The sequence below is a fragment of the Alosa sapidissima genome, chromosome 23 (assembly GCF_018492685.1).
Source record: "Alosa sapidissima isolate fAloSap1 chromosome 23, fAloSap1.pri, whole genome shotgun sequence".
NCBI classification, from domain to species: domain Eukaryota; kingdom Metazoa; phylum Chordata; class Actinopteri; order Clupeiformes; family Clupeidae; genus Alosa; species Alosa sapidissima.
Window position 1 is genome coordinate 21,742,820 of NC_055979.1, and position 24,756 is coordinate 21,767,575.

The following is a 24,756-nucleotide window of genomic DNA, read 5'->3' on the forward strand; positions in this document are numbered from 1 at the left end:
GGCCAGTGCTTTTTATGTTTAATCCTGATGACACACAGATAAACTGCACCTCAAACACAACTTCATCACGTTTCACACCTTTACACCAAGAACACCATTGGTCCTCGAGCATAGCTAGTGCTGACACAATGGAAAAACAGGATGCAAAACATAGCATATGCAGCAGATATGCCTGCACACCAGTGGAACAGGTTCCTTCTGCGCTTCATGCAGCAGTTTCTGTCGTAATAAGAATGGAGTTAGCCCTGTAAGCACTTAAAATGAGCAGTACAGGAACATTACCTGTCTCCTTAATCAAAACGTTACTTTTGGAAGGTTATCTCCCACGAAACTCTTCGAAGCAATGGTAAGTATAACATCAGACAGACTTATAATCAATAATCTTTTGACTTTGTATGACATGCCTCTACCAAGACTAAGAGTGGGTGAATATGAGATTTATTTATGAGACAATTTTGTGAATGAAATATGCAGATTTATTAAGTTTTTATTGTAAAAGTTATTGTTTTATTGATTCTCAAAAAAGCTACACTTTATATTTGTTGGCCTAACCCAGGGAATCCCTGGGTTATGATATGGAAACATGAAATGAAAGGAAATAATTTGTAAACTCTAGTTTTCATTAAAAAAGGGCGAATTATTAAACATGATGCCTGGAATGCGTCAATAGAATGTCTTACTTTTTAATGTGTCAGATGGTGGGGGTACGCGAGCTGAGTCAGGATGTAGAAGGTGGTCTGTGGGGAAAAAAGTTTGGGAACCGCTGGTCCCCTGTTAAGCCATTAAATCATTGGATTATTTTTTCTTTATATGATATTAATATACTAATATAGCAAAAACTTCACTCAAGTAAATATATGCAGTCCTTACTGATGCATGGTATCAAAGTTTATGGTATGGATGAGCTTTGCTGTATTGATTGCTGTCAGTTCAATGTGAATAAGACAAAATGCGAACATTTCTATTTCTGGCCCTCTAACAACATGTTTCATATATCAACAAAGGGGTGAGACGGACATGTCAATGCTTGACATTCTGCTCCATCTGCAACCTATGAGGCACCAGAGAGCCCATGTTGAGTGTAGCCTAAGGGGAGTCAGTCAGGATAATGTTGGTTTGTTTGTTTTTCAGGCTAGGCTATAATTGCATTTGAAATACTGAAGCAATTTAACATTATCCAATTATCCAAGAGCAAACTGATGGTAGCAGAGGTATGTTTTCTGTAATCAATTCAGATCTGTAATCACAAACCTTAATTCCTAAGTCACATTGTAGGCTACGGAGCCCCTAAGGGGACATGAGCGAAATAAAATCTAAAGTTTAGTTTCATGTGCTCACGTAAAACTTTCATGTGCGCACGCGAAAGTTTCATGTGCGCACATGAAAGTTTCACGTGCGAGTGTTCTTTTACTGTCTATAGCAGGGGTGGGCAAACTGCGGCCCGCCAAGCACTTTCATCCGGCCCGCCGAGCATTTCATTTAGTTATCAGGCTGCTTGCTATTTTTTTCCTGCGATAGAGACGTTGGTTTAGGTTAGCTTTACTTCAAACTGCTTTTCACTCTCCTTAGATAACGTTTACAATGTCAATGTCAAAACATCATGTTAAATAGAGATAACATCATGTTAAACTCTTAGTTATCTCCTTTGCAGCAGATCTAGCGTGAACATTATGCAATCCATTTCATTGGGAACGCGTCTGCACTCATGAGAGGGAGAGAGAGCCGCAGGTTCCAGCTGGCTTGTGATTGTTGATAATTGATATCTCCTTCTTAATAGAAAGTTTTAAAAGGAAATCATGAAGGCAACAGTAGTTCCCACTACTGACCATTTAAAAACTGTGAGAGGCCCAGCAGTAGGTTACCTAAAGCACTAGCCATAGCGGAGCAGGCAGAAGATCATTAAGAAATAAACGTGAATTAAAGCGACTGTCTTAAAGCGACAGTGCACAATGTATACCTTTGTTAAACAGCATAAAATTAGCAGTATTTAAGCAATTAATATTTTAAAAAAATACTTAGGCTATTTATGCGTGTGCCGTTGGGGGGGGGGGGGTGTTGTGCGGCCCGCCGGCTAATTTTCAAAACCCAATGTGGCCCTTGAGCCAAAAAGTTTGCCCACCCCTGGTCTATAGCTAGTGCCTGCTGTGTTAATATGACCGTGCTGATGCTAACAGCTGCAGCTCCCTCAAATCTATATTCTCATGCATATTAGGCTAGTTTTTGCCAATGAAAATGAATGCAACATAAAAAAACAGTAGGCTACTGCTCCTAACCATAGACTGTAAAAACTGAAGAAACGTTTACGTTACTGTAAGGAAATTATTATTATCATTTGTATAACTATTTGTGTAAGCAGAAATATTGTTGTGCTGAGTTCTACGAACAGAGAGTTCAAGTTAAATGTTGTTGTGCTGAGTTCTAAGAACAGAGATTAAGTGTGCACCCAGACAGACAGGAACTGCAACCTGTGTGTGTGTGGGTGAGATAAGATAGGTAGATTGATAGATAGATAGATAGATGAAGTCGCTATGTCTTGCTTCCTATTTTCTGTGTGTATCTGTACAATAAAAGACACAGCTTTTGGGCTGCAGAGTCAGAGACTGCTGGTGTGAGGAATTCTTCCTTACATTAGCAGGATCTCCTCTTGGTAGGCTACCAGTTTGTGGGCAAACGTGTTATGGTTCTTGTAGGCCAGCGGTCCCCAACCACCGGGCTGCTGGGACATTCCTAACCGGGCCGTAGCCTACGACATGAGTTTAAAAAAAATGCATGCAAACTAAACTAAATTTAATTCGCAATAATGTCACGTTTTTACATGGCATAGGCCTATATGCAGTTGTTTGATTGCACGCATGTTTGCATTTTGCAAGGTCTATTTTCTTACGTCTGTCTGTCCCGCCTTCAACACTTACATATTGCCTTCAGCGCTGCGCAGCCTCAGGTCAGCTCACTTCACTTGATCAGTTCTTGGCGAACGGTAGTGTCACATGAAGTTAGCTAAACTGCTAGAATGATCAACAAAAAACAAGCATCTTTAGCAGGTCACTGGCCAGAGTGTTTGAGTTGCGAGAGCAGAAAAAAAAGTCACCGTTAGCTGCACATTTTAGTGATGAGGACTGGGTGTCAAAACTCACTTACCTGTGTGACATATTCGGGTTGCTTAATGACCTCAACCTGTCACTAAACTGGCAGATAAAGTCGCTGCATTTAAAGCCAAGCTTGATTTGTAGGGACGACGAGTGGACCGGAGTGTATTTGATATGTTCCAAAAAGTAGTGGGGGTTTTGGGAGAGACTGAGGCAGGGCCCTTTCTCTCGCAGCTGGTGCGCGATCACCTTGTTGCGCTCTCAAATGAGTTTGAGCGTTACTTCCCATCCTTCAAAGATTCACGGCAAACCAATGAGTGGGTCCGCAACCCCATTTGTCATCCCGAATAGTCCTAACTTGTCAGCGCAGGAGGAAGAGCAGTTGATCGAAATTGCAAATGACGGTGGTCTTAAGAGTGTGTATAAGGAAACCTCTCTGGCGGGTTTTTGGATCAAAACCAAAGCAGAATATCCCGAGATAGCCGTAAAAGCGCTGAAAACGTTTCCCACCACGTATCTATGCGAGGCCGGGTTTTCGGCAATGACTGCAACTAGACAAATTGCGCAATCGACTGGACATTTCAAACACACACTGAGGGTGTCACTGTCTTCCATCACCCCCAGATGGAAGCTTCTTGTTGCAGGGAAACAAGCAGGGCTCCCACTGATTATATTCGTAATGCACGTTTAGTTCCCATGTTTTGTTCCATATATTTTGTTAAGCATGTTCACACTTATAGATGTAGCTTCAAGTTGTTCAATATTCATAGTTCATATTGTTCAATTTTCACTTCTTCAAGTTCACGTTTTTCACAAGAGATCGTTACCTTCACTGTTCATACATAACTGGAGCTAGTTCTTTTCAAGTAATGCATGCACAACACATATGGAACATGGAACCCCCAACCCCCCCCCACCCAAACCGGTCCATGGTACATAAAAGGTTGGGGACCCCTGTTGTAGGCTATCTATATGTTGGGGTTAAATTCCCTGACAGTTACCAACAATGTTAACAACAAACTCAGCTTCACTGCTGCAAACAATGTTAGAATGTGTTTGTGTTGTAGGCCTATGTATGCTGCTGCTGAGACCTTGAATTTCCCCTGGGGATCAATAAAGTATCTATCTATCTATCTATCTATCTATCTAACAAAGTTGGCTATATGCTTCGCCATAACGAACCAGCCTTGTGATAACAAAATCTTTACCTTTTGTTTAGTCCACTGAAAGTTATCCACATATCAAACGATTAAATACACAGTTATGGAGGAATTGTTTTGGGGAAGCAGTTGCACTATATCCCACGTTTGCTGCCTTTAAGCCACTTAAATCCATATAGCCTAGATAAGCATTGCGCATACGTTACAACTTGACATGATGGTGAAGCTAAATGCCCAAGAAACGTCACGAAACCTCACGGCTAGGCCTACTAATAGTTAGGGAAAGTTAGGCTTTTTTTTCACCAATCTGCAAAATAATTTCTTACCAATAGCTTTTTTTTGCTATGTAAAGGTCTATAGGTGTCTAGTAGCCTAATACCTCCCAATTTATCCACGGCCAAATCCTCGGGGAAACACCTTGAGAGCCTATTTAGTTTGGGGTGCCCAGAGAGACTGAGCGAAAATAATGAAAACATTTTGTTGACCAATATTAGCTTTTGAGATGTCTAACTAGGGGTTTTTAGGGGTGCTGAATCTATCCCAGCCATTAGTTTTGAGTAAAAATTACTCCAAGTCCATAAAAAATCCATAACAAGTGGTTTTATTGAACAATTACAAAACAAAACTTTCTTAATCAGTTTAAAATTTAACAAACCTCATCCCTCAACTCCCCTGCACTTCCTTACTCCTGTTATCTTCTGGCTGGTTGATGTTCTGGCAAGAGTTACCATGACAGTTCCAACAAGGAGAAATACACTTGACTCCTTGCTTTTTACAGCAGCACCTGAGAGTGTCACAGACGCCTGCACAATTGCAGCTGACAAACTTCAGAAGGTAGTCTGGTGCAATGGGATCTGGTGTGACTGCTGCATAATCATGTTCTCCTTGTTTCTATCCACACTCAAGGACATCTAGTGATGGATTTTGTAACAGTAGCCAATCTCTGGTCTGGAGATATGCCCGCAGAGAGTGCTACAGTGTATGCTGCACCTCCTGTAGTCGGAGGTAGTTTCTAAGGCTTGACAAGTAATGTTGTCCTCATGAGTTTTACATGTTGCTCACTGTCCACCCTCAACGTTGGACACTCTTTTCTCTCTCTATCTATCTCTCTCTCTCTCACACACACACACACACATTTATGCACATTGACTCTCTCTATATATGTTCTATATATACAGTCTATGGGATTTCCAACAATACAGGAAGTAGCGTTAACATAATCTTGCACCACTGCAGAAGAAGACGTTGTTTTTTTTATGTGTTTGTGGACTAAATCCGCAGTAAAAGTGCAAGGATACAAAGACAGAACCGACTATACAGTCTATGGGAAATCCCATGTAAAATAGGCTATTTAGGATACTTGGATTTTCATTTCACCACTAGATGGCAATAAATAACCACTTATTGCTGCTGTGGACTGCAAAGACATTGGCAGCGATAAAATATCGAGAAGCTGGCGAAATCAAGGTCGAGAAATTTCATGGTAAGTTATTTTCAGTTTTCATTATAAAACAATCTAATTTTTAAGTCGCTATAATATGAACACTATAATAATGATGAATAGCTTGGGCAGTAAAAAATCAGATCCTCACAGAAACAATGTTTCAAGGACTTATTTTTTAAAACAGTAATAGCCGGTAACTCACCCCATGGGGGCATCGTTTCTTTCCATCCTAATTAAAATGGTCATGTTATGTGTCCTGATATCCATATCCATTGTGTTTTACTACACAAATTGGCTAAGTGACTTAGACATAATATATGAATTTAATATTTAAAAAAAAAATACCTCAGGATAGTAACGGATAGCTAATGTTACCCAGTTAGCTGTAGGCTAGCTAGTCAACAGCCAATCGTATCTTATGTAAAAGCCTAGGTCTTAGGCTAGCCTCCTATCAGTATTTTTTTACATGATTGTTGTGGCCTAAATGTGGACTGTAGTTGATTGACAGTGTTAATCAACTGTATTTAAATATTTAAATGGTCAAATCTTCAGACCACTTAAGAAATGTGTGCTTAGCCTACGTATATACCTAGACAAATAGGCATAGGCCTACCTACTACAATCCTGTGGCTCTTTAGATAAGAGAGTAGCATACCCCCCCCCCCCCCTTCCATGCTGGTACATTACATGTGTCAATATAATTCAGTGAAATATGAAATGTGTAATTGACAAGTACAACTTTAATGAAATATTTGTTATTTGTTGGCAAAATTATTTATACATCCCCACACACACACTCAGGGGGCCCAGCCCTCATGTTTTTGCTATTGATTTAGTCAACTTGTTTGAACTAGGCAAATAACTATGCTAATTTAAACTCAATTTTCAGATCTGGTTCCTGCACTATGACAAGCCAGAGGAAACGTGTGGCAGAAGTTGCCGTGTCACTAAAGCATGAGGTCAAAAGACCTTCACGCACAGACTACACCAAGTGCATTATATGTCAAAGTCAGAGCACCATAGAGCTGCAGTTGATTCAGGCCTCAACAACAACCAATTTCATCCAAGCCATGAAAGACAATGGAAGACAATGGAAGACAATGCACCAAGATGGCACAGGAAATGTCGAAACTTGTATTTAAATGAGAAGATCGTTAAATATGCTGAGAGGAAACGACTGGGTGAAGCAACTGGAGGATGCAGTTCATCGCAGCATGGTTCTGTCAAGGTCACCAGGCAGAACAGTGGGGTATTTGATCTAAAGACGATGTGTATCATCTGCAATAAACAGTGGTTTCAGGGAAAGCAGCCAATGTCTAAAGTCTCTACAAAAACCAGCCAAAATGCCATAGAAGAAAAGGCAAAAAAACTGGGGAGAAATGACATATTATTAAGACTGATTGGGCAAGGCCATGACATGATAGCAAATGAAATAGCCTATCACAAATCATGCACGAACAAATTCAAGGCTCAGCGTGTTCCATCTGGAGAGTCCAAGCCAAACCCTTATGATGCTGCATTTAGTCGTCTCGTCCTGGAGGCCCCTCTTTTCCAAGACCTGTCGGGATTCCTTCTGAAGTCACTATGTGATCACTACCGCGACATACTGAGGGAGCTTGATGTCAAAACTGCAGATCTTTACCGAACCCACACATTGAAATCAAAGTTACAGCAACACTTTGGATCACACATTTCAGTCCTTGACCAGACATGGGGTTCAGGCTTCATATGTGCATCCAGTGTACCCCTTGGTGATGCTCTTGAGAAGTTAAGACGACTAGAGGGTAATATGGATGAGAAACACCACATCCTACAGAAAGCAGCTAAGATCATTCGAGCAGATTGTCATAAGTGCAAAAAGCAAAATCGTGAGAGGCACTCAACCGACATATCTTTAACATCTGCAAGTCATATGGTGCCAGACTCACTATTCAACTTTACAGCTATGCTACTCCATGACCGGGTGCTCAAACTTTCTGAAGCAGGAAGAGTCATTGTTGATCAGGCAACAACAGAGAAGTCCCTCATCACCTCACAGCACATCCTGCAGAATTTCTTTGGAGTACCAACACCTTTGGGCATAGCCACTTTGTACCATATATTCAATCAGACACGCAGCAAGTCGTTAATTACACTGAGCAATAGACTTGGGGTGGGGATCAGCTACGAGCGTCTGCAATGTCAGCTGACAGCAGAAGGTGAAAAGGTGATGCTGCAGGTAGAGACAGATGGTATCTATATTCCTGAGGCCATGACCAAGAACCACAGGATTCCCCATGTCTTTGCCATGGACAATTTGGATTGGAAGAAGAAGACGCTGGATGGGGGAAGTTTCCATGCCACAACAGCACTCATTGTCGAAAATAGAGAGAGTAGCAGAGTGCAGGAGGGTGTCAGACTCCCTACTTCAACAACCGATAGGAGAAAGACCCTTTCTGATGTCCCTGACGAACCAGCTCCTATATGCCACATCTCAACTAAAGACAGACAGAGATCCAGGTCACTTGAGCACATTAAGAGCCTTGACAGTGTGATGACTTCCTCAGATGGCACAGCTGAAGACCTTTTGCTTGTGTGGCGCCTAGCAAGGATAACTAGAACTTCACAATTGCTGGAATCTCCTCCAGAGGCCGAAACAGTACTGCCTGGCTTCTCTGCCTTCTGTGCGGATCTCCTCCCACTAAGAAGTGGCCAGCACCATTGGTTATCTTCCTCTTATCCCAGCATCTCCATCTGATCCATCTGTCCTCAAAGAAGAGATGAAGCGGCTGGTCAAGACATCACATGCACTTGGGGATAAGTATACCATCATTACTGGAGATCAGGCCACTTATGAACTAGCAGTTACATTCAGAGACAAACACAGAGCAGAGTTTTGCAATGTAGTCTTACTGCTGGGGGGATTTCACCAAGCACACAATTACATGAAGGCTGTTTGCAAAATTATCAGGGATGCTGGTGCAGAAGATCTTCTTGTTTCAGCTTGTCTGTGTCAGGAAGGGACCGTCAAGAAAATGTTTGGTGAGAAAGCTGACTAATTACCAAACTATTCACGCCATCAGGATTCTCAGTGAAGCCATGTGGCGCCTGTACTGGGAAGCATTTGAGGCATGGGTCACAGAGACAGGCACAGAGCATTGGCAGTCAGAGGTAGAAACGGTCTTGAAGATGTTGTTTGGAAAAGACACCACGGGTACTCAGAAGCTAAAGGTCATCCAAGAGTCACACCCACACTTGTCAGTCCTGCGAGAACAGATGCTGCTTTTTCAGAAATCACTGCATAGACATCCAACTGCAACTTTCTGGTCAATCTTTCTGGAGATGTCAGACATTCTGCATAGATGTATCTATTATGAGAGAGAGGGTGACTGGGTAGGACATCTCTGTGAGTCAGCGCGAATGCTACCTTACCTCACTGCAGCAGGTCACTACAAATATGGGCAACAGTCTTTGCCTCTGTATTTGGCCGAGATGAAGAAACTGCCAGAAACGGCCCCAGAGGTACATGCTGCTATGATGACAGGGGCATTCGTTGGAAGGAGAGCTGACGGCAGCCATAACAGTGTGTCTCCAGACATGCTTCTGGAGCAGACTTACAATGCAGATGCCAAGGAAGCGAGTGGACTAGATGAAATTACACTCAACCCTGCAGCCCGAACAAAGTGGGTCTACACCAAACCTCTCACTGCAGCTGTCAGCAGAGTTAAAGTCCATGTTACATCTCCATTCATCCAGCCCACACCACGAATCTGGCCATAGTCGTGTCACCAGGGATGCAGAAATGGTTATCAAGGTTATTGCAGCAGTGGAGACCAACCCATTCACAGTAGCCACACCATGCTTGATAAACATATCAACAGGACAGTGTGCAGAACCCACAGTAAAGGACAACCTAACACATGTGAAGGAATTGGGTCTACAAGCATTGTCTGAGTCACTGTCCAATGCTCAGAAGAGAACAAGCATCGTGAAGCTCAACACTTTCCACACACAAAACAAAAAAACAAAGACATCTGGTGGAAAATCTTCAGCACCTGGCAAGAGCCAAGAAGTCACTGCCCTTCTGCGTAAGACACAGATCATTGCCAGTGGTGGAGAGCTCAACATTATTGACTTCATTGGCAAGCATGAGTGCAGTGACTTCCCCCCATCCCTCTTCCAGGAAGATGGCAGTATGAGGACTGGTACCAAGGCGAGCTTAGTGAAGATCCTGAAAGAGGAGACCAGAGTGACCATCATTCCTGATCTGCCTCAAGGTGACAGAAAATCAGTTGTCATCGACGCTATGTGTGCCATACGCCACTGGTCTTTTCACAAAGGTGAAACATTTGGACACATTGCTGATAGATACAAAAAATGCTGATGAATGATGTACCTGCTGGCACTGAGATTATACACTTCTGTTGTGACAGATACAGTGGACCCAACCTTAAGTCTGCTGAACAAAGCCGGAGGTACACACCAAAATCTGCAAAGGTATATGAAGTTAGTGAGCAGTTCACAGCTCCAGATCCACAGGAGTTTTTTTCAGTATCAGCCAATAAAGCAAATCTCCTTCATTTCCTCTGTGAGAGGTGGTGTGAGCATGAACAACTTGAGCCTCCTATAGGCCTGACTCGTATCTATCTGGGTGGTGGATTTAAAGAAGAGACAAAGAGCGTTGTGCTCGCAGATAGTTCTGTCAGGGATGTTCCTGCTCTTGAGTCCACACAGAAAGAGGCAGACACAAGGATAATACTCCACACTCTCTACAGTGTCCAGAATGAAGGAGTTGGCAGAGTTGTCATCCATGCCAATGACACAGACATCATTGTTATGTGCCTGTACTATGGTTCAACATACCTCAGTGATCTGCCAGAGCTGTGGGTAAGAACAACACAGAATGCCTATCTGCCCATACATGAAATGGTAGCAGCACTGGGACCTTCACTATGCTGTGCTATGCCGTTTGTCCGCAGTCTTAGTGGAAGAGACACAACTAGTTATCCTTATTTCACTGGTAAGAAGTCTTGGTTCAAAAGCAGCATGAGAATGGACATACCTGCACTTGAAGAGTTTGGGCAAAACACAACTGATGACATAACAGATGACCTGCTTCACCAGGCACAAGGCCTCATCATAGATGTGTATACATCCTCAGCTGATCACTTTGAAGATTCTGATCTGGGGACACTGAGAGCATACAAGTTCTTGAACAACAAATCAACCCTCTTAAAGCTACTTCCTCCGACTGAAAACGCATTTCTCTTCCACCTTAAACGGGCAGCTCTGGCAACCATCATTGACAAGAATGCGCACATTGCTAAGCCAGAAATTCCCTCTTTCGGAAATTTTGGATGGTCACTGGATGAGGGCCAAGCAGTTGCAATTCCAATTCCATCTACACAGCCTGCCTGGCCTGTGTCAATGGCCATGGCAATATCATGTGGTTGTGTTAAAGGTTGTCAGAAGAATTGCTCCTGTGCAAAGAGGGCAATTCCATGCTACATAGGATGCCGTTGCCAGGGGTTGGCAAGCAAATGTTGTAGGATACAACATGCTGAAACACTAGAGAGCAGCTTTTAATCAGTAAATACTTTTAAAACTACTCCACACGTGACTCCTGTGTTTTAGTCTTTCAACATTTAGTTGTCTATCTCACACTCCAAACACCTGTTTTGAACTCCAGAGTAACCTGCCTAACCCCAAACCCTGAAATCCTTTTTTTTAATTTCGATAGAATAAATAAAGCTATCCCACTTGTGAAAGAATATTAGAAATACTAGACATTATAATACAAATAACAGATCTTGCATAAATATGCAAACTATGTAGGCCTACTGTACATATATAGAAACAGAGCTGTAGCCTACTACAATTCACATCAGTTAACAGATTAACAGTAAACCTTTCTTGGATCTTGTTTGACTTGATAGGCAATCATAGGCTTGAAATTTAATTCCCTCTAAATGTGTTAATGGGTCTGAAGTCTGGTTAGTGAAATTATCAAAATATTATTTCATCTGTAAAAGTTAACTTCACATGGTATTTTCTTTATTTTAACAACAACAAAGGGAAAAGAATGCTACCGAATTTTCTATATCTTTGTATACCTATGAATTAAGAGGCATTGTTAACTCTTACATTCTAATTACATGTACAATCAAGGCTTCAGATGAAAGCCTATCTTCCACTCTTTTGAAAGGTGTGCTCAGTTTGTTTCTAGCATAAAGTATCAGGGAGATATGGCCCAGGATTCATGGATATAATTAAACCTTTTTAGCATGATTGGGTGATTCCGGGGAGTTAAAGCAGAATTTGAGGTAGCATTGTTTTGACCCTAATTGCAAGTTTCCAGCAGCTTGTTGACCGGGTTGTCCACCCAGGTTGTGATCCTCAGACATCATAGATTTCATTTTTATATGACAACCTTTTACAGCAGCCCATGTCTCCTAAACCCCCTTTGCCCCCTGGGTATAAATTCCATTGCAATACGCGAACGGACGTCTTGCGGAGGGATATGAAAGACGTTAATCAACCCGTTGCCATTGACAGCGGTGATTATATACTTTGCCGGTGATTATATTGATTTAACATAGGCCCGAACGTTGGGAAGGCCCATTCATGTGAATGGAACTTTCTGCAGCACTCTGAAGAGCCGTGTAATAAAATCAAATATTTCAGGCAGTAAAAGCCCCGGTAAGAACCAAAACTAGATTTTGTTCAAATCTACACACATATGGCTACTGAAAAATGTAAGGTTAATTTAGCCAATGTTATTTTGAAGTATTAAAAAACATCGTTGTTTTAAGAATTTTGAACGAAATGGTTGGTAATTAGCACGTTTACAATAGATAATTGATGCTAGATATTTAAAAGGGTTATAGGCCCTTATTAGACATTATCTGGTTAGGCTAACGTTAGCTTCTACCTTGCTAATGTTAAGTTATGCTGTTTAGTTGGCAATAATGTAACTCACCATCAACATCTCATAATAACTCACCAGTCATATTCTCAACATGCAGATGACCATCATTTACATACATTTATTTGCAGGTCTGAAATATAAATAAACCAGTAAAAAGCAAACCACTAACATTAGCTTACCACCTGAACTTCGAACTAGCTAGGTTAGCCAAAATACCTCAGAGGGTGGTTGAATTCACTAATGTTAACTTACCACCACTGTGAACTGTGATTATTTTACTCCAACTAACGTTACCGCCCTACAAACAGATAAGTTTACTTATCACGAATTTAACCCCAACTGGTGATGGATTTTGAGTGTAAAATCAACCCCAGATAGGCAATTATAGCGAAGTGGTATTCATTTGTGTGTAATGTGCTGGCTTTTATTAGCCTGCCAGTTAGCTAGCAAATTGTCTAAATCTTTGCCCACATACTGTTTAAAAGTTAAACCAGCTGGTGACATCTTTACACTTCTCTCAGAATAGTCTATATTTATGTGCAGCGTCACTGAACAAAGCAGTTAAATATGCAATAGGCTACATTTCTGCTGGTTTCAGGGTAAAAACAAATCTGCATAGCATAGACATTCTCTGATAGCATGTTCAAAAATTAAACTTAAGATTAAGCCTATTGGTGTGGCCAGTAATTACAGTGCATGAAAATACACTGTTCTGTTATCCGAAGTCTTCTTCTTCTTCTTCTTCTTCTTCTTCCCACCAAATTTCTGCATCTAATTCAGCTTTAACCGTTTAACGTAGAAACTTCGTTCAAACTTTGTAACATAGGTCTTGAAAAGGACACGTGGGGAATGTATTTTTCACTTTTGTAAACTTTATACTTTTTGAGATATTAATAAAAAACTAGAAAATGTAATTTTGAGGAAATTACCAGTGCATGAAAATATAAACATACTGTATATTAACATAAAATGCAAAACAAACTTTTATTTGGAAACAGTTGGCAGGAGTCACAGTTGATAACAACTGACAGTTGAAATGTCTAAACAGTTAAATAGTTGAGTAGTTTAAATAGTTAAATTATTTAATAGTGAATTATTGTAGTGAGGACATTTATTTTGAAACAGTTGTGGGCAGAGGAAATAGGAACAGAATCTGTAGTCTTAATAGAGCCAGATTGTATGCTTAAAGCCTGAGACAGAGTATATAGTTTAAAAGTTGAATTTAGATAGTGTAATGGATGTTGATAGACAGAAAGTTGAATGGATGTTGATAGGCAGATTGTTTAATGGATGTTGGTGGATAGTTTAATGGGTGGATGAGTGAATGGTTTGAAGAGGATGAATGGATAGAAAGTTGGATGGAATGTGCCTTATATCCTTGTAGAATGGAGAGACACAGAGAGAGTTGGCCTAGTTAAGCAGAAAGCAGTTGATACAGGTGCAATCAGTTTAACTGGCCCTTTGATGGGTCCTAGTAGTGAGCAGCTGGAAGTTGATACAGGTGCAAATCAAGTTAATTAGCTCATTGTGATGTCATCAGCCCATGTTAAGTCTATGGGGAAAAATAATTAGAATAAAGATATTACAAAATACTGTACATCTCATGATGAGTAGTTATTCACCATCATTTGCAAATTGGTAATGACGGTTAAAAGTGATTAGGGGAGAGGCGAGAGACACATATGGAGCACAGCTGAAGACACTGTCACGAGATATAAGCAACTCCTCTGCAGGATAAATGCTGTTTTATTCAGTCATTTGAGCAATATTAGAGTAAGTGTTGCTTTTTCCAGCCTATATTTTCGATGGTAACCCATTGTCAGTCAATAGTGAAAGTAACTGCATATAACTGTTTTGTCGTTGACTGACACCATGGTTAGTTTCACTTTGCCAATGAGTTCAAATAATAGAGGAGTGCAAATGCGTGAAGGCTATGCTAGGTTTTAGTAAAGCATGGTTTAGTGGAATGACTATTCCATACGGTCTCGCAAGCAGCCTCCTTCAAATGCGCCGTTGAATGTCAAAATACAGATGCATTTATTTGACATCGCGCTTTGCGCCGTTAAAGGGAATGACAGATGTCATTCTCATTGGTTTAAATGATGTTATGCCCCAAACACACCCATTAATGATTAAAAACTAGGGCTGTCAATCGATTAAAAAATAATCTAATTAATTACATACTCTGTGATTAATTAATCTAAATTAATCGCATATATACTTTTTGCTGTGAAAGTATTTTAAATATTTAAACTCAAATAAATCATTGAATAATCAGCATTAGTGACATTAAAGTTCAAAAACTCTTTTATCATTATTTTAATAATGGCCATAATAATCTATGATATGACCTAATATGCTGAGGAAATAAATTCAAAAGTGCTTCGGGAAGAAGTTGTTTTTCACATACAAGGTATTTCAGGCCACAGATATAACCTAGGGCAAATAAATTAACACTCCCCTCAATGTCAACACTATTTCTTTGCATTGATTTGCGACTTTAGAGTTGATCAATTTTTTCTCAAATTAATTAATCAAAATTAATCAGTTATTTTGACAGCCCTATTAAAAACCCCAAAACCCAAAGGACCACCTTGGTGCGCCATGCGCTCGATGTTTGATAACAAAAACCCTACCAATGTGGACTGGACATCCTACTAAATTTGATTAAGCTTTTGACGAGTGACGATGCGCTTTTGACTGTCATGATAGGGCCCAAGGCCTGAAATGTGTGTAGGCTATTTTGGCAAGTTTAATTATTTATTATTAGAGCATGATGTGTGATGACCAACATAACTGCTGTTTTCATTTTTCTACATAATTTCATAGAATGTGGACAACAAATGTGCACTGACTGCACTTCAGGTCCCACCATCATTGTGTTTGGAAGGAAGTGTACAGTACAAAGCACTTCATTATTAAAGGCACTATGCAAGATTTTCACCTTTATGAAGCCAATTTGATGGTAAACGAACTTGTAATAGGCGAATCGTTCACACAGCATAGAGCAGTGTTTCCCAAACTTTTTTTCTGGGGACCCAGAAAAAAAAATGACAGACTATCGCGACCCAACTCGTGACTGTGGTAGTTAACAAACTAGATCCTGATAGAAAGCTGTTAGCTTTCCTAAGCTATATAAGGTATAAGCTAGGGGTATTACACAACATAAATTGTCACTAGGTTATGCTGGCGACCCAAATAAAATCTCCTACGACCCACCTCCACGCGACCCAGTCTTTGGGAACCAATGGCATAGAGGTAGTGAGGTAGCGAGTCCCTACAGAGAAAACCAGCCATGCAACTTCCAAGAGTGGCGCCCCGCCAAAACTCGCGAGAATCTGAAACATTACCTTGTCAGTAGATATAGTTCTTTGGAGATAGTTTTTGCCTGTTGTTAATCCTTCACCTCCACAACAAAAGCATTTGCATTGTGTACAGGGGGGGATAAGTCACAAGAACTTTGCTATTTACAATAGTACAAATAACAGTATTTATAACAATACACATAAATACATCACGACTCTAGAGGGAGCTCTAAACTCGCCAAAAATACCTAAACCTGCATAGTGTACCTTTAAGCTATTTTCTGTCATTGTGTAGTATGAGAAGTTTGCCTCTGTCATACCATGAAGAGTATCACAGTTAGGGATGTAACGATTACCGGTATAATGGTAAACCGCGATGAAAATGTTGACGATAACAATTACCGTTTTCATTTCAAATATCACAATTATCACGGTTGATTACCACGGTGTGGAAACCGTGTGTTTAATCCTTCCCAGCTTCATCCGAGCCTGCATTTGACATACAGTAGGCCTGGTACAATGAAACAAAACTGGTACCCTACCGATTCTGTCTGATTGTTTTAACTGTGATTCGGATTAGACTACACCTGATTTTAAAAGGCGGAACATTTTCACCGCAAAATGTGTCCTGTATCATGTAGCCACTCTATGTATTTTTTTGTTTGCGTCCACATTAAATCCATTCGATTTACGTTATCAGGAGAAGATAGTAGCCTAAAGTTTTATTTCGAACAATTAATTTGGTCTCACTCATTGGATCGAAATAACAGAAATACAGAAATGGGAAGTAACAAAATACAAATACTTCGTTACTGTACTCAAGTAGATTTTTCAGATATTTTTACTTTACTTTACTATTTATTTTTGAGGCGACTTTTTACTTTTACTCCTTACATTTTAACACGAATATCGGTACTTTCTACTCCCTACATTTTACAAAACTACAAGATGACTTGATTTGGGCGGCATTCATTCGCGGCAAATCATTGCAGCTTGATGGCAGTAACGTTAACGTTAGCACGTAGTAGTAGCCTGTCTCAATTAAACAGTCAAAAATGCCCTCCTCTCCTCGCCTTTGGTGCCCCCCTAACTTCTAGCTGCAGTGTAGCCTATATCCTTAGCAATAAGTAGGCTAGATGCAGCATTGGGTCTTAAACAGGGATGTAGTGGAGGCTGCTAAACGCAAGTAGGCAAAACGCAGTTTAGCCTACCCACCACTGAAATTTCAGAAATAGTTTCTCCACCTCTTATTAAAGTTTATCCACCTCTCAAAAGAGTTAATTCACCAATTACAGCTGTTAGCATTTAAAAATCACACTGTATCCACAATAACAATATGTACACTCATCAACACTCTATGAACCACTTAATGCGTCTTGTATTGTTATTGGACAATAACCTTCACCATCATCAAACATGTTCTTACTGTGATCACAGAATTCATAGTTTACCCACCTCTTATTATATATTTTACCACTACATTTCTGGTCTTGAAATATTCACAGGAATCCATAGGAATTAAATATTCATGTTGTTTTATCCAATATTAGTTGTGCAGATGTATTGCCCATCTTATACACACCCATGAAGCCAACAAAGAAAATGCATAAATAGAGACTTTTATGTAATTATTCCATTTTGTGTAGTCATTTTATATCAAAACCTGACACACAATCCAAATAGTCTACAAGAAACCTCATAAATGCATACTTTTATTGTCAGTATGCATTTTGGGTAACCAAAAGTCCTATGAGGAGTTTCCATAAGGCATTACAAAACGCATGACCATACCTTGGCAAATAATGGCCTGAAATACTGATTTTTTATTCTATATTTATCTACTTTTGCACACAGCTTCGCAAGACCTGGTGCTAGGGCTCAATTGTGTTTCTAAAATCATATCAAGAGACCTAGAGGGCTGAAATGTTGTCAGTTTACCCTACCATGGTACCCTAATAATGCTTGTTATGCGGCAGAAAAAAAAAACAATATTCTAGGCTCTGTAACTCTGTGCCAGTGCTTCCTAAGAAACTACATGATCTTAACTTTCTAAAGATGTCCAGCATTTGATGGTAGGCCAGAAGAACACACTGCCCTCTGAAGTAGGCAGTGCAATGTTGGGGGGGAGGGGGGGGGGGGGGGGTTACTTTTGCCATCTCTGCAGAAATAGCAAACTACAAGTCATGGTAGGGTAAATTAAGCTATAAGCACATAGCCAATTAAACATGACCAAAAAAAAGTGAATGGGACACTTTTGGAAACTAGTTCAGCTAGTGTAGGCCTATCAGTGCTTTCTGATAATATTGAACACACTTTTATAAATACAGCGATAATACTGAAAACCGTGATAATTTTGGTCACTATAACCGTGAGGTTAAATTTTCATACCTAAGTCACAGTACAAATATTTACATTTTCTAGACCTCCGAGTGAGATACCTGTGCAAGCATGCTGCACCTGAAGCGCAATCTGCTTAGGTCTCTGACACGGAGATCCATTCTTGCAGGGCTGCTGTTGTCCGTCATTATGGCATTCTACTGTCTCTCTTCAACAGTCCAGATAAATATACACAGGTAAGTCTAAATGTAGTCATGGTTGCTGTATGGATACCAGGTTTCTTTTTGTTAAATGGGAGTTCTTCCTTGTTGCGCAATGCTCTTGGGTCTATGAATTATACATTTCAGATGAATTAAATGCACTAAATAATACTTTTTTGATAAGGTATTGTTTTGCTTTATCAATCCACAGGAAGTCACAGGAGTCTCCCTGCCTTCAAACCCAAAATGAGACGTCCAATATGTCTGGTCAAGAAAGCCATTGTGTTCCAAAAACTAACCTCATGTTCATGAAGACCCACAAGACAGCCAGTAGCACCTTACTCAACATCCTGTTCCGCTTTGGAGACAAGCACCACCTGAAGTTTGCCCTCCCAGACGGACGCAATGACTTCTTCTACCCATCTTTTTTCCACCACTCACATGTGCGAGATTACCGTCCAGGCGCTTGCTTCAATGTGATTGGCAACCACATGCGCTTTAACAGACTCGAGGCGGAACAGCTTCTGCCTCCTGGTGCTGCTTACTTCACCATCCTGCGCGACCCGGCTGAAGTCTTTGAGTCGTCCTTCCACTACTATCACCGTGTGGTGCCGTTCACCTGGTTCATTCCAGGGGATGACAAACTGATGGCATTTTTGGAAGACCCAGCACAGTACTACGACCCTGATGGATTCAACTCATTCTACCTCAAGAACCTGCTGTTGTTTGACTTTGGATATGACAACCTCTTGGAGGCAAATGACCCGCATGTGACACAGGCAATCCAGGAGGTATCTGAGCGATTTCAGCTGGTTCTGCTGGCTGAGCACTTCGAGGAGTCCCTCATCCTGCTGAAAGACGCCCTTTGCTGGGAAATGGAGGACCTGCTGTTCCTCAAGCTCAATGTCAGGAAGGGCTCCTCAGTATCTCGACTCAGCCCCGCATTGAGGGCCAAGGCCCTTCGATGGAACAGTGCTGACTGGAGGCTCTACCGCCACTTTAACAACTCTTTCTGGGCAAAAGTGGAAGTGTATGGCCGTCAGCGTATGGAGAGAGACGTGGAGGATCTGAGGAGACGGAATGCAGAGATGAGGGCCTTGTGTGTGGAGGGTGGAGCTGCTGTGGACCCTACCGGAATCAAAAACACAGAGCTGGCACCATGGCAACCCATGGGGGAGAAGTCCATTATGGGATACAATCTGAGAAAGAACATTGGATCTCAGCATGCTGAGCTATGCCGTAAGATGCTCACACCGGAGATCCAATACTTGTCAGAGCTCGGGGTCAACCTCTGGGTCACAAGGCTATGGGGGTGGCTGAAGGACAGTGTCTTCTGGTTGTCTTGATCAATGTATGAGGACATGTAGTTGTTCGAGTGTTCTACACCAGATCTTAAAATAATTTGTGGACACTGACAGACTATGACATTAACTTCTGATGAGTTTTAGATAAACTTTTTAAGAAATAATGATATCCTAGAGCAGAATATAGGCCTAGCGTTTATGTAAGATTACAATGTTCATTGCTATGTGTTGACAGGTGGCAGAGTTGTCTTTGAATGGCGTTGATTAGTAGAATGAGTTGACTACGTTTTCTGCACTTTTTAAAAATCCTAAGGTTTTATTCAGTATGAGTTATAGCCACCAACCATTTGGTTCATAGCAACCATCATCATCCATGTATCTCATTGGCTGCCCTCCTTGCAGCTGAGACTGATGATTGTTATTATTCCTTGGCCACAGTGAATACTTTTCAACTGGCTACAATTTAAGCTCTACCAGAGGCATTAGCTTTGCTAATTTAAAAAAGTTAAAATGCAGCTTTGTCTTAATGATCACAATCTAACTGGCGTTTACTAATGATATTGCATTATTTCACGCTACAAATCATTATATTTAGTATTACTTACAGATATTTTGGGGCAACTTTGCAAAACTGTATTATTTAACATAAACATTAAAAAGGATATATACAATGTTAGGTAAAATTACTATTACATTGAAACGTATGTTCATCTGGTGGCATCCTTTCCAATTCAAGTGACCTGGAAGAGGTCCCATAGGTATTTTCTCCTTTGAACTAAAAAAGCATTTCGGTAGGAGTCTAAGATCCTGTTATAGGCCTAGATTGTTTGTGTAACATTTTACTACTCCAGTTGCTTTGTTGATTTGTTGTCTTGCTCTGATGTTAAAGGAGAAATCTGGCGATTTTTTACATAGATCTCCGTTTCTCGAGGTCACTGAGTACTGTCGAAAACCCCCCGAAAACAATCGATTTTACCTAGTTCGAGTTGCTAGTTCCAACAGCTAAAGTAGCCAGGCAGCTACAGTGCTGCACTCTGTGGGCATGAACAAGGGGGCTCACGAACATGCCCCCAGAGTGTAGCTGTAGCTGCCTGGCTACTTTAGCTGTTGAAACTAGCAACTTGAGCTAGGTAAAACCGATTGTTTTCGTTTTTTTTTCATACCGACAGTACTCGTGACCTAGAGAAATGGAGATCTATGAGAAAAATCGCTGGATTTCTCCTTTAAGCTTTGTTCTGTTTACTCAAACTATTTAATGTATTAAATGTACTTTCTATTAAGTAATATCACTGATAATACATTTGAATTATCTCTCATTCCCCACTGAAGTAACAAAAAATAAACTACTTTGTTGTCAAAATAACCAAATAAGTTGCTTGTCAAATAGTTTGTTGAATTAACAAAAGACCATGGTGAAATTAGGTCATGGACTACAGCCATATGAAAAATATGATATGGTAAGTTAACACACACTTTTATGCTTTTATGTCCATTAGGACATAATTTAATTAAATTGCTCTACTACTTTTTATGCATATAGAGTGCTCAGAGAACCCATTCTGAAAATTCCTCACAAGCACAAGGTAATTTGCACAAGGGTAATTCAAACTGTTGAAAAAGTCAAAGATGCCTCTTCCCTGAAATGAGAAATGCCATGTAATACCAATAATGGCCAGGAGGTGATGCTGAGAGTACTTTTTCCATCAAATCAGTCAAGCACTAAGGGCTAAATAATAATAACTAATACAATATTACCAAATCTATTTCCACAGGAAAGTGCTGAGTAGGTGGACTGTTTCATAAATTGAAATGAAAATTAATGGAAACCTGAACCTGTAATAGGCAAATTATGTTTGTCATTTAAAAGAGGCTCTGCTTTGGGGGACTCTGAGGTGGATCTCATACAAACAACCACAAGGTGGAAGCACCATAACTTGCTGTTGGGAAATTTCAACGATACCATGTTTCAGTTCCAGCGAAGGACAGATATGAAGTTCACCTGATTTCAAATGTGTTTCCAAAAAGCAAAGGTGATTAGACTGTATTTAAAATGCAATGTTACATCAGGTTTGTGGTATTGAGTGGATGATGATTTAAGCTAGTTGTAACAGCAGCAAAGGAAAAGACACCCACACAGTGTCAAACAGCAACCATGACTACTTGTATAGCCTACACTCAATATTAGTGAAAGTTTCTGTCATAATGTTCTCCGCTAAGAGGAGGGTGCTTCAGACACCCGAGATCACGCTAGCTTGTTTTCTGAACTCTTGCCACCAGATAGCACATAGGGGAAATAAGTATCAAACGCACCAACCATTTTATTCAGTAAGTATATGCAGTGAGGCTATTCATATGAAATTTTCACCAGACATTAGTAGAACTCAGTTAATCTATACATATAAAAAAATCCAAACATTAAAGTCCATAAGTAGAGTCATGTGTAATAAAGTGGAATGACAGAGGGAAAAAGTATGAACACTTGAAAAAGCACTACACCAAGGCAAGGAACGAGCTGGAATCTGTAAGTTAGAGAGTAATTATCCCTATATCTGTGCACATTAAAGCTGAGTTAGTACATATTGATGGGCTATAAAAAGGATTTTTGTCAACAAGGTCACACACAAAAAACATCTCACGATGCATAAAAGCAAAGAGCTCTTCCAAGACCTTCGCAACTTTACTTTTGCAAAACATATTGATGGAACTGGTTACAGATGCATTTCAAAACTTCAGAATCTTCCAATAAGCATCATTGGGGCCATTATCTGCAAGTGGATGGAACATCACTGCATTATCCGGCCATGCACAGGAGCTCCTTGCAAGATTTCTGACCAGGGAGTCAGAAATATAGTCAGAAGTAAGACGTAAGTAAAAGCAAATGACCTCTTGGAGGCAGCAGGTACAATCGTTACAGAGAAAATCATAGGTAATGCACCTCCATGGCCTCTATGCACGCTAACCCTACACGAGTCCATTACTGAGAAAAAAACATGTCAAAGCTTGTTTAAAGTTTGCCACACACAACATTTGGACAAACCTATACTGAGAGAATGTAGTCTGGTTAGACGAGAAAAAAACTTTTGAACATTTTGGATGTCATACACATCATTGTTGCCTTTCTTGGCCAGGGACCATTTGAAAAAGAGACTATAGTCTCAATATGACCCCCCTGGTTAAATAAAGGAAAAATAAAAATAAATAAATCATGTTTGGAGAATAGCAGGACAACGGCCCAAAGTGTATATACAGCAAAGGAAACTCTCAATTGGTTTCAGAGAAAGGAAATCAAGGCCCTAACCAATTGAAGATTTCTGGAAGGAACTAAAGAGCAGGATTTACAAGAGGGACCACTGGAATCTTCAGATTTAAAGATCTGTTGAAGAATGGGCCAAAATCACACCTGAATACTGCGACTGACTAGTTTTGTCATACAGGAAATCTTCAAGCTGTCATTACAAACAAAGGCTTTTCCACAAAGTATTTAAGAAATTTCAGTAGGTGCGTTCAATACTTTTTTCTTGTGTCATTCTGATTTATTACACTTAACTTTAATTATGGACTTTAATGTTTGGATTTTTTTAATGTTTTATGTGTTATTTTTCTGATATCTGATATTGTTTCATAAACGATAAATGAGTACTTTTACTATTAACTCTGTTCTTAATACCCCCCACCCAACTACTTGTCTTGATATATCCTAGGATACCTGTTACAAATTCCTGAATTTCTTTGTTGACAAGCTTATCGTTATTAGAGCTTCTACCTCACCCCCATCGTTTTACCCTGCAATAACTGTCACCTGCTCTACTCTCTTTAGCCAATTTGAATCTCTCCTCCCCTTTCTCTTTCATAAAATATATTATTGGCCAAATTAAATGTCCAACTTATCGCTCAGATTGTTTCTACCCTAGGCTGTGTAAGACATGTTTTGGTTCTTCTGGACCTTATATCCCAAGCCATAAATAGTGGTATTGCTTCAGGTATAGCATACCAGCTAAGCAAGTGCGACCTCTGAGTAAAAAGCCTAAAGGACATTTTAGTCCATACACCTAAAACTCCCATCCTTTTTAAAAGTATTGGAAAAAGTTGTACTCAACTGCAGCCTTTTTTAGAATGCACACATAGCATTTTTTAGGTGTTTCAGTCCAGTTTTAAAGCCTTCACAAACAGCACTTTTAAGAGTTTTTATGATATTTTAATAGCTACTGATGAATCAATAATTATTTTCCCACAGCCACTTTTGACACAGGCAGCAAGTCCTCCTCTCTCACCTTGAGCATTGTGAGCATTGTGTTGGTAAAGGTATGGCTCTGGAGTGGTTTAGGCCGTACTTGTCTGATAGAAGCGTTCTGTCAGCCTTTGTTTCCTCCTCATAATGCCTTGAGGTCCTCCAGGGCTCTCTTTTGCCTATTTGCTCTATACATGCTCCCAATAGCTTCCATCCTTAGAAAATAAGTTATTTATTTCAACTGCTATGCAGATGATACCTATTTACCTACCTCTAAAACAGCAAGATATTAATGCCTTAAAATCACTTTTAGACTGTCTGGAGGTCGTCAAAGCCTGGATAGTCCAAATGTTTTTAAATTCTATGACTAAAGTCCTAATAGGATCTAGTGGAACCTAATGCTCCTTGTATGGATTTATGCTCCTTGGGTCCTTTATCTAAAGTCAAACCATTTCTATCCTTTGTTGACTTGTAATCCGTGCATTTACATCCAGACTACCTTAACTCCCTTTGTCTGTGTCCCAGGCCTCTTTGGTTCAACTTGCTGCAGCTCGTCTTTTAATGGTAGCCTACCCGAACACGTCCCCCCATTCTAGCCTCCCTGTTCCCTGTAGGATTAACTTTAAGATCTCACTGTTAACCAAGAAATCTTTAAAGGTGAAATAGCTCTCAAAACTGTTACAAAGGTATACCTCAACAGATTCTTTGATCAATTTCTTTTGACTGTCCCCAAACAAGTATAAATATAGATGAGATTTACAGGTCAGTCAACAGCCTATGATAAC

General features: G+C 40.2%; 1 protein-coding gene across 3 annotated transcripts; it reads left to right on the forward strand.

The window, feature by feature from the left end:
- Positions 1 to 144: 144 nt before the first annotated feature.
- On the forward strand, positions 145 to 21,103 carry gal3st1b (galactose-3-O-sulfotransferase 1b). Of its 3 annotated transcripts, none has more exons than XM_042081199.1 (3): positions 257 to 346; positions 18,324 to 18,475; positions 18,651 to 21,103. In XM_042081199.1, the coding sequence occupies exons 2-3, from the start codon at positions 18,351 to 18,353 to the stop codon at positions 19,783 to 19,785; spliced, it is 1,260 nt and encodes a 419-aa protein (XP_041937133.1). In that variant the 5' UTR covers positions 257 to 346; positions 18,324 to 18,350; the 3' UTR covers positions 19,786 to 21,103. The 3 variants fall into 3 exon arrangements, with proteins under 3 accessions (XP_041937135.1, XP_041937133.1, XP_041937134.1); XM_042081200.1 differs by lacking the exon at positions 257 to 346 and adding an exon at positions 12,308 to 12,368; XM_042081201.1 differs by lacking the exon at positions 18,324 to 18,475 and having other exon boundaries at positions 145 to 346.
- Positions 21,104 to 24,756: the final 3,653 nt, after the last annotated feature.